The 11111-nt window shown below is 38.8% G+C and overlaps 1 protein-coding gene across 4 annotated transcripts; it reads right to left on the reverse strand.

The window, feature by feature from the left end:
* Positions 1-390: 390 nt before the first annotated feature.
* Positions 391-9461, reverse strand: LOC111876656 (uncharacterized). 4 transcript variants are annotated; one of them, XM_052768534.1, is made up of 15 exons: positions 9285-9461; positions 9018-9157; positions 8790-8908; positions 8612-8657; positions 8460-8532; positions 8314-8371; positions 8095-8205; positions 7614-7731; positions 7280-7546; positions 6912-7013; positions 6463-6820; positions 5538-6387; positions 5185-5404; positions 4976-5095; positions 391-4888 (listed from the first exon to the last, which is right to left on the reverse strand). In XM_052768534.1, exons 2-15 carry the CDS (start codon positions 9105-9107, stop codon positions 1226-1228), a joined length of 6195 nt encoding a protein of 2064 aa, XP_052624494.1. In that variant the 5' UTR covers positions 9108-9157; positions 9285-9461; the 3' UTR covers positions 391-1225. The 4 variants fall into 4 exon arrangements, with proteins under 4 accessions (XP_052624494.1, XP_023728977.1, XP_052624495.1 ...); XM_023873209.3 differs by having other exon boundaries at positions 8095-8190; positions 9018-9172; XM_052768535.1 differs by having other exon boundaries at positions 7280-7540; positions 9018-9172.
* Positions 9462-11111: the final 1650 nt, after the last annotated feature.

Here is an 11111-nt window from a genome sequence, read left to right on the forward strand (position 1 = left end):
TACAAATTACTAATTCATAGCAAGAAATAATAACTTAATTCATTAGAAATCTACGATAAAAATATAAAATCAATGCAAACCTAAATTGGTAAAAAGTAAAAGTAAGTTGACTAAAAAGTGTCTATGATAAAGTAAAAACAAATAATTAAGTATTGCGATAATAGAAAAAATAGTATACTTACCTCGTGGTAGGGCTTATGAACAATAATGCTGATGAATAATGAACAAATACAAAATAGTGAGCAACAATTCAAAAAGTGGCGGTTATCAAATCTTTGATCGTCAAAATCTAAGCCATATGAAGCGTAATTTTTTTTACTTAAAAAAATATGTATAATATATAAAACTCAAATTTATGTGGGTTGGGTCAAGGCCCACATTGCCTCCATATGACTACGTCATTACAAACATATATTAAGATCTCAACATAATAATCATCAAATCAGATAAAGATTTACAATATGTAAGTTCCTAAATCAAAATCAAATTACACTAAATACACAAACCAATTCATTTGCAAAGCTAACGTCTATCAACTTAGTATTAGAATCATGTTTGGTTTGTAACAATAGTCAAGTGAATGGAGTAGCAAATATCTCTTATGTGGTTACTCTACTAGCTTTAGTAAGTAATGGTACTTTCTAAATATATGTTTTGTGCGCTTGTGATCTTTGAGTTCTTTAGCCGAGGTGAATGCACCATCATTGTCACCAAAGATCTCAACAAGACCATCAATGTTAGGAACAACACCGAGATCTATGATGAACTTCTTTATCCACATGGCCTCCTTTGTAGCTTCATTAACTGCAATATACTCACCCTTTGTCATCGAGATCCACTGGTATCTTGCTTGAAACCAAGAGTTTAATGGTTTTCTTTTGCCATGTCATGTATCAATTTGATTTTTCTTTTTTTCTTTCGTCAAAATTCCACCTCATCATAGGTCAAAAATGGCTTTCGTGAAAATGAAATGAAAATTTATAATGGTGTTTAAAAAACATCATTTAAAAAGACAAAACAATAAAAATATGAAAGTGTGTCGCAATTAATAACAGACTTAATATCAAACTCAAATACTCATATTTCAAATGGCGTATTTCCTTTAAAAAAAAATGAGACGCCTGTAGGAACTCTTTGCGCCATAGCAATCTAATAAAAAGACTTTAACCCCAAAAATTATTACCTAGTTGGCATGATGATGATATATACCTAGTTGAAGGGAAGGTTAGAAGTTAGTGATGGTATTTACAAACGGCACCAATCGTTTGTAGTCCCGTTTTCTCCCAAGCACACAATTATCAAGCACCCGCCCAAGAATCAACCGGGTATTCCGCAAACCCAACTCTTTACCCCCCGACTCCTCATTTGTTCCACCTCCACCTCCACCTCCACTGTGGGCCATGAATGATGACTCATCCATCCCCACTCCCACCCCACCAAGGCTACTTTCGTAATATGCCACCGGATCATTGATAGACCCGTAATTATGCAAAAGAGCTTCCAACACACTTAACGCCTCTGAACAACACAAACCACTTTCAAGAAGCTGTGAAACAAGTGCATATATTTGTGAGCTCTGAACAGCATCCATCGGAATATGCTGAAGAAACTCCTGCAATATTAATAAAACAACACGCTGATATTCAACAGGACCTTTCTCCAAAACACCAACCAAATGTCTCAAACCCAATGACAAATGCTTCCCTACCCATTTTTTACATAACAACGCTGAAACACACACAACTAGATCCTCTATACTTTTTATTCTCCCTTGAGAATACTCCGTGAAAACACACGCTAATTCATCTAAACATTTCGTCCGACACCATATTGCAAGATTCACCGAAACCAAACACGCATTTTGGGGGGAAAAAGTGGACCCCACAACTGCTTCCGGGTTTAAATGTAAGCATAGCCACGGAAGCAAACCGATGATGTGCATCAAAAGTCTCGTCTCCGGGTCCCCGAATATGGAATCACAAGAGGGCACGGTTAACCGTGAGAGAACCTTGATCGAAACATCGTGACTCACGGTTGACATGAGTCCTTTGAGTACAAGAGGCTGTACGCCTTCGAAAACCGGGATTCTCTGAAACTCAAAGTCAAAGTCAAAGTCAACCACACTGTGGTCAAACTCGTCCCGTGGCATGCTTGAAAGAAGAACATGTTCTGTTGTTCTATCCGAAAATACTAAATGGTCAATCACACGCAGGAATAGCTCAAGCACCTGACAATAAACATGAACAAAATCCGTATGCATCATCGCGACACACCCCCAGAAAAGATGGGGGTATAGAATTACCTTCTCGGGCTCCACATTTTCCACCATTACTTGTAAAGTCAACAGAATTTCCATAACAAAACCCAAAACTTCAGGTACTGGGTTTTGTAAGCATCGATGAAGGCATCTGAGAAGAAGGATGCACGCGTCATGGTTGACCTGGGGTCGTAGGGCCCGGTAGATTTGGTGGGACCTACACGAGAGATGTCTAGACGTGCACTCCATTGCCCATTTGAGTGCCTCAGTTCCCCATGTCTCACGAAGATCACCTTGAAAAAAGATAGCTTCCACCATGCTTTGCACAAGTGCAGACAATAGCTTTGTACTTTGGAGGTTGATTTCGGTGACTGTGGGGTCCTCGTTTTCCCACATCATGTTCCCGCGTTTTGATTGGACGTATTTAATCAGACTCGCGACTTGTTGCCGGTTTTCCCCGTCATTATTTTCAACAGTGTAAAGCTCCAGATGTCTCCCACCGAGTGAATATAGCAAATTAACGAGTAACCGTTGACAGTGTTTTAGAACAATGTCTTCTGAACTGTCCATGGAGACAAATGTCACGTGAAAAAGTAAAGGTAAATGCTCCCTGAAATCTTCGTCGTTTTCATAAGCAATTTCTGCAAGTAGGATCAGAGCTATATCTGCATGGGTTAAGGAATGTTGCTGCTGATGACCCTGTAAAGCTGTATGAAGCTCTTTAGCACTAACACCGAGTATTCCACTAAAAGCATGCAGACCATCTACTTCGGAATTCGAATTCGGTGTCTCGATCAGGTAATCCCCACTATCTCGAGAGGCATGTCGGCTTCGTGAATTCCGGACTCCCATTAGCGGTGACATCAACGGAATCAGCTGGCTAGACCTTCCGGAAGTTACCGGAGCAAGGTTTATCCTTGTTAGTTGACCATCAACAGATCCTCGAACCTGTAATGGTGACAAATGAGGCGGCGGGTTTAGGTTATCAACAACAGAGGCAGTACTCTGCATCTGAACTGGTGTTGGACCCTGAGAAAATTCCAAAATGAAATTTCCCAAATCGCCCTTGTTAGATGTTGGTCTGATGGGTTCTAAACTATCTTCAAGCATTCTTTGGGCTAATTGGTAAACCAAGTGATCGATTGTACCTTGTGGAGAAATTCTAGCTAGATATAAGCTTACTCTTTTAGCAACTGAAAAATACGTAGCAAACGCACCGCTTATTTCCGTTGATGCATTCGAATCACAATCTTCGATTCCTTTAGTGATTAAAAAATCAAGAACCGGGCGGATGTTACGCGTCTTACTCGCAATAGTTCTCCAAAGCTTCTCGATTTCATTGGGAAAATGATCACCGTGTCGCCACGTCACATAATAAAGACTTTTCAATAATCTTTTACTCCACCCTGAATTTTGAAGTTTCCAAAAATCAAGATTTTCAATCCAAGGAGCCATGCATGTTAAAACTTGGTGTTGTGCGATTATATCAACCGCGTCTAGTTGTCTCTGCATGATTTCCTCACAAAGAAGCTGACTCAGCTCGGGGCGATCTTTGGCAAGCTTGCAAGATAATTTGTACTGAAACTGTTGGTAGGAATCCGGAAGGTTCCCAACTACTGCAGCTTGATAGCAGCTTCCGGAACTTTCAATCTTATCTTCTTCAGCCCATTCGCGGATGTATAAAGTTTCAAGCATTTGTAAGGCGTCATCACGAACCTGTCTAGATGGGTCCACCACTTTATAAAGAATCAAACTCAAGAGTCGTTGGATTTCACATTTAGGCATTTCTTGACGCATGTAGACTTCAGCCAATACACTGAAGTATCCATCTGCTACACCCGCATCAGAATAATAGCACTGATCAATGCAAGCAGGAAAAAGGTCTAAATTTGTAAGAATAAGATTCTTCAAAGCTATTTTAGCAAGGGAAACACGAAGGTGACCAGATCTGGTTTTATCACGTCCAGTAGCTCCACCTCCTCCTGTGTGTTTATTACCATAAAATGGAGCTCTTGGATCAGTGGGCGAATAACCAAAAGTAGCCCTGGGTGCAGAGTCAATGAAGAGACTATTAATCCAATATATAATCCTTCCACTCATTTTTCTCGCATTATCAAAATCAAAACAAGGGCCATATAACAATGAAGCCATGGCATTCATGGAAGCCCATTGCACTGCTTCAACCTGTTCAGAAAGTTCTCTGTCAAACGAGACTCGGTCAACCGAATCTTTTGACCGTGTGTAGCGACTAGACTTGTATCGTTCAACTTCACGCCGATAATCACTTAACCCATCCTGAGTCAATGCACTACCTGAGTCATCACACCATGAGAGAAAAAGATCGAATAATCGCTTTCTGATTTTCGGATCAAATTTTTCTGATTTTGAGTCCACAAATTCAGGAGCCAATGGGATTAGTACACATGCAAGTGTGTAACGAAGAGTTTGCATTTCATGAAAATTCTCAAGAGGTCCTGTTGTGATTAATCTTGTTGTTTCATCGATATACTTCAAATAATGAAGACGGAAAACCGGCTTACGCGATAGCATCCCAGGCCATATGTTCTCAGCTACACTTCTGTATACATTTGCAATGTGGATTCGGAGTTCTTCACGTCGAGGTTTTTGACTCTGTGTCAAAAGAATATAAGATATTACTATTTAATTATGTATGAATTATGATGTGAGCATATAAGTTTATATGGAAGGATAAAATACCTTCCATTTTGGTTTTCCTTCTGTTTCTGAAGAAATTTCATCCATATAAGATGCCAGCTCGCTGAACATTACTTCACACACTTCCAGATGTGAATGACCAAGAGCCATACTGGAAGCATGCTGTCAAGACTACGTTACTTTTACTGCATCATGTGTAGAGTTTTTCTTTTATTTTTTATAAATACACAAAGTTAATGGATAATACTTACAACATATGCTTCAGAACCAGATTTTAGTGAGGGAATGATGAGTCGGAATAGTTCTCGTGTTGATGATGTGCCAGCTCCTTCCCTTCCAGGTGGACAAGAACAAGCAAACACAGCATACAACAGCCATTGATCTACTTTGTTGTCTGCATCTTGTAACTGATGAGCCTTTCCCCCCAATTCAGCAGGTGTCACAAGTGCAAGTCTTTTAATAATCTCTACCCTGAGAATATATATATATATATATATATATATATATATATATATATATATATATATATATATATAAGTATCAGTTAACCATTCAGTAAAAAGCAGAATACAGTTAAAAAAAAAAAGTTCAAAGTTGTGATTACTTTGCTTCCTGAATGGAACGTGAACAGAGAAGTGCACCATATTTGACAAGCTCACTAAGACAACGAGACCATCTGTACTTATCAGGGCTTTCAAAAAGCATAGCTTCAAGTGTCGCATCAGGAGGTGCCACGTCAGATTCTCGTCGCAGATCAAACGGACGGCTGGAATCCCAGTAACAGCTTTGAACAATCTCATCCCCATTTTCCTCAAACACATCGATCATTAGTATAGGCTCAATGAGATCCGACTTTTCACATAACAGAAAGCTTTGTATATCATTTCGTAAAGCACGCACACATCGCAACAACTCCAATGCTGTATGTCTAATATGAGTATCAGCAGAAGTAAGAAAGATAAGACCAACTGCTTCAATCTCTGAAGCATGGAAATCATCATGTTCAACATTATCATCAGAAAGAGAAGCTCTCCATAAACGCAACAGTTCTAGAAGGCGGCTTATTGATGTTTGAATGAGAAGAGGGAACTCGTCTGGAAGGCGTAAGATGAGATTCACCATACCTCTCATAACTGCAAATCGACGTTCAGGTAGGAATCTCACAATTCTATTCAGTGCTTGTATTGCTTCCTCACGAATACCAGGATCAATGCTGATACTATGTTGGGGTATTATCTCAGTCATTCTATCACTTCTACCAACATCTTTAATCAGGTATGGTATGCACTTTAAAACTGACCGAAAAAGATACCCTTGTGACTTCTCCTTTGTGATAGCATCTATAGTTGTCTTTGAAGAGGTGAGAAGCGCCAGATTGTAAGCTCTATGGCATGATCTCAATATAGACTCGATTGCAATCTTTACTTTTGGAACGTAGTGACCCAAGTCCTGAGCTGTCATAATCATAATAGACCAAAGTCAAAAAGGAAAGATTTGAAAATCAGACAACAAAAAGATTAATCAATCACCATGAAGGGTTTCCAAGCCGATATGTTCGCTTGTGGGGGCCACTGAAATGCCAAGTAAAGAACGAAGACCAATGACCTTCGCCTCACTTGGACTATCTTGCTTAAGCATTTCGAGTATCACATGATTGATACAAAAATCAAGGTGATGTTCCCCTATTGTAACACAGAGTTCAACAAGTTTATCATGGTGGACATCTTGAGTAAGCATCCCTCTTTTAAGAGCTGTTAGAAGTTGTGCAGTCACACTGTCCAGGTAGTCCCATACCCGGTTTGATTGTTGGGACTCCCCATGAACACTCAGATAAAATTTTGTAACACAGTGTATACAATCCAGAGCCATAAACCGGTTGTTCTTATCCTGGAAAATAAATTAATATATACTGTGTCATCTGAGACAAGAATATAATGTTATAAACTATAAAGATTATAACGTGTGCATGTAAAGTTACCTTTAGATGTTTGTACAGTTGCTCAGTATGAACAGTAAAGTTACCGAGAAAAACAAGAGGATCACCAAGACAAAGAAGCAGAGTCACCAAAGGGTAAGCAGCCTAACACAAACAACAAAGAAAGTAGAAGGACAATCAAGCCAAAAGAAGAGAATAAAACAAAGGGCAAATTGCGGGGAATAGCAACATACTTTACTCTTTTACCAATATAGGCAATGTACTTTATCTTTTACAAATAATAGCAACTTGCTTTCATTTCTTTACTAATAATAGCATTGTGCTTTGTTTTGTAACCCATAATAGCAACATTGATATACTTCGCTTGAAACAAATTAAGCTATGAGGATTTGAATTCAGCATTTACTTACAGGTATATGCTTGCTCTGTTTGTCTGCCCAATGAATGATTTGTATCCTTACACGTGCAACAGCTTCATACCATGCAGGAAGTGCACGTTGCATGCCAGGTGGAGGCCAGTGAGCTTTACCACCATCTGCAAGTGGGCCCAAAATGCTTGACAACATATTGCAAAGCGCATGGTGAAGTTCACTTTTTCGTTTGCTGGGAGCACGACTCAGTGGATTGGCTTTTGCCAGAAAAGATGCTGACGCGTTGATACCACCCTCCGTCTTCACCTTAAATATTTATTTATCACATAAATCATATAATATTTTAAGAAAATAAAAAATGTGTCATGTATACCCCGAGCTTTAGATGTCGCATCCCATTAATGATGCTGAGGGTTTCAGTTCGGGCCCCACTAGTATCGATACGACGGGTGTTGAGTTCCATGAAAAAGTGTCCAGTTACAGATGTGAACCTATTTGGGAGATGTGAAGCATAAACCAAGACATTTATTAACATTTGATTAATATACAGATAAAATCACATTGCAGTGGCTTTTGGTTTTTTGTAAATCTACAACTAGATGAACAGATAACAGAAGCTACCTACCATTCACCAAAGAACCAGTAGGATTTAGGGAAAATAAATAATAAGATATATGGAATTCTCAAACTTTACAAATTGCACTCGTTTATTAAGTCTTTCAAGAAAGAAAAAAATCAATGATAAGCTCGAGAAACAAAACATGCATTGCTTTCTTCTAAAATGCACTTCGGTCTTAGGCATCAATACACGCATAGTAAGAAAAAAAAAAAAACTGACCGAATTTACAAATCACCTGGTCTGTGATAGAGCACCCACAAGCTGTGCAACTAGGTCTAGAAGGAGCCCCCTCAAATCAGCCAACGAAGGATATTCAACCTGACTTACAACCCTGTAATCAGCAAATCTATCAAATAAACACAACACCACATGACTTAATTCCAATTATGCCACTTGAAATCAATGAGCACATCAACTAGATATCTTCAAGTTTCTGAAGACAACTTGCCCTTACCTGTCAGCATTGATCAACCAATCAAATACAAAATGCTCAAGCCCACTCCATAGTTTTTCTGCAATTACAATAAGCATATCCTGTTTTAGAACAAAATGACTTAACTTACAAGGATTAAGGATAGACTAATGGTGGAACAGCCAAACCTGTAAGTCCATCAGGTGGACAACACTGCACAAAGCGAATACAAGCTGAACAAAAAATGCACTCCACTGCAAGCTGATCCGATCAAAGCATCATTATAACTACACTTTCACAAACAAGGAGATGCACACAAGATATATCAAGTCATTTGAACCTTTTTCTGAAATGCAGATGTATCATTTGCACCTTTTGGGGATTCACTACAAAAGAAATCAGAACATATTCATAATTCCAGTGATACAATGGACTGATGAAGCTCTATATACATCATTGTACATCTCTTTAATAAATTAGCTGCCTAAAATCTGAATATTAAAAGGAAAAAAACTCACCTGTCTCTCCAGCGAAGAAGCGCTTCAAGAAGAGGTATAGGCATGTGTCGAGCCACCAAAGCTAAGGAATCCAACACTTGTTCATAAGCTGGATCCGATGGCCGAAGATAGCGTCCATCCTGTATTTCCCCCACATAATTTGAAGAAATAAGAAATTTATTGGAAGATCAACTAAAACAAACTTTTGATTATAAGCAACAGCATGCAGAGTGACTGAACCATTCTTACATGTGCTTGTGTTGTTTCAATCCTACGTCTAGCAAGTGGAAGGAAGCGTTGTAGCAGGGCATCCACGATAAGCTTAGCGGCGCTCCCCATTTCCAGTCTAAGTAAACTTCCAACTCAACATTTTCGCTTCGCAACCAAACCTGTGAATTGTGATCCTTCAAATCACCGGTGTCACTTACGGTCAAAACTACAGTGATTCATCAAACTACTAGAGGTCTCGATTTATAGTTCACCGTATATACAAATTGTAAATAAAATGTGGCGTACCTTAAGAAACCTGAAGGCAAAAACCAAAGCCCTGTCGTCGTCGTCAACAGCGAACAGTTTTCAAAATTGCTCCTGTCCATGTCCATCCGGGAAAAATAGTGTAAAATTAAACAATAATTTCTCCATAATTGGAGTTCCTCCGCCATTGATGACGAAAGCAAAGCTTCGGCATGTAATTCGTTCGTCATTGCAAATTCTGCTTAAATCCCCAAAATGCCCTTAAGCAATTGTTGAAACTACCCGAAAAAAATTAAGCACTCAAATTTGAATCTGTGTCAAGTGTAAAAAACACGATGTTGTGTTTGTGTTCAAAATCCGACATGAAATTTACACGATTTATCATCTGTTTGTCAGTTGTGTTTTCGTGTTATATATGTTTAAATGTTAATTAAATATATTAATTGTTCTTTTATGTTATCTTTGTCGTGTCGTGTTTTTTATTTTTTAATTGGTTTGTTTTCGTGTTAGTTCAAAAAAACACGGCAACGTATCGTCTCGTGTTCGTGCTACATAAAACATTGTCGTGTCGTGTCGTATCAGACGAAAACACGGCACGATTGCACGATTTACGACTCCTAGGTATGCTCGTGGTTGACGAGGTATGCTCGTGCTGAAATCCCCAAAATGCCCCTAAGTCGTCATAGGTGAAAATGTCAATGTAGTTGGTTCAACTATTATCATTTATCCAATTTGATCATTATTTTATTTTATTGCAATAGAATATTTTTTTGCAATAGATCACTTAAACTATAAAAATGACTTGTTCCAAAACCAAACAAAGTGATTATATCATTTAAACATCAGTTTAAAAATCATAAATAGTCAATGCAAAAAACTCTAGGATATGTTGTGCAGTCACGTCAGGCCCTTCCCTTTCGTACCGAAAGTACCTGAAACCATAAACATAAAAACGTAAGCACAAAGTTTAGTGAGTTCCCCAAAATACCACATGTCATACATAACATCGAGCCTAACCCGCATATTGGGCCCAACTCACAATAATGAGTCTAGTCTTTCCTAATCAATGGGCTCATCCCAACATACAAATGGGCCTAGCCCGACATACAATGGGCTTAGCCCAACATACAATGGCCCATCCCACTCATGCAAATAGGTTCAACTCCACATGCATGCTAATGGGCCCAGTCCAACATACAGTGCAAGAGTCACAAAGACAGTTAGCATCCTATATAACACATTTTAGTGGGTCGGCATTGGTGTCTTCGACCCATAGGCATAGTGAAGAGACTCACCTAACTCACGTATCAACTAAACCACAGCTCAAGGCCTCGCAACCACTGCTATAGCACTAACATACAAGGACCAACCTTAGTCTACACACTAAATCTGTGATCTTGACCAAAAGTCAACCCATGTCAAAAGTCAACGGTCAGCGTTTACTTTAGTCAACCTCCACGTCGTGTCCCCCATATAATGATACATTCGGGTATTTCTTAGTCACCACGTCGTGGGCGCTAGGTCTCGAATAACTTAACGGATTAAATTGTTTTCATCAATTCCAAGAGCTCCAAAGCTCAGATATGGTCCATTTTATGGTCTAGATGGATAAAATTTTCAATTTTATCCATTAAGACACCCAAGGAGATCAAGATCTCAAACCCTACGTCCAAATAAATCTAAGTACAACAATGTCTTAACCATTAAGCTCTTAATCCAAAATTTTCTTAACCCAACCACTCTATAAGAGTTTCTAATACCTGATCTAGCAAAAAGATGGAAACTTTATAGACATGCATGTCCAATACATGTCTAGAATCCATTTTAGGTCAAAATGAGCTAAAAATGACCAAAAACCCATGCAAGATC

This window comes from Lactuca sativa, chromosome 2 (assembly GCF_002870075.4).
Source record: "Lactuca sativa cultivar Salinas chromosome 2, Lsat_Salinas_v11, whole genome shotgun sequence".
NCBI classification, from domain to species: Eukaryota; Viridiplantae; Streptophyta; class Magnoliopsida; order Asterales; family Asteraceae; genus Lactuca; species Lactuca sativa.

Bases quoted from the DNA above. Each gene is read 5' to 3' on its own strand.
- LOC111876656 (XM_052768534.1), bottom strand. From the start codon at position 9,107: ATGGGGAGCGCCGCTAAGCTTATCGTGGATGCCCTGCTACAACGCTTC. The intron at 8,372-8,459 runs GTTTGGCTGTTC...TTGTAATTGCAG, and splicing joins TCCACCTGATGGACTTACAG to AAAAACTATGGAGTGGGCTT. The intron at 7,547-7,613 runs GTATACATGACA...TAAATATTTAAG, and splicing joins TGCGACATCTAAAGCTCGGG to GTGAAGACGGAGGGTGGTAT.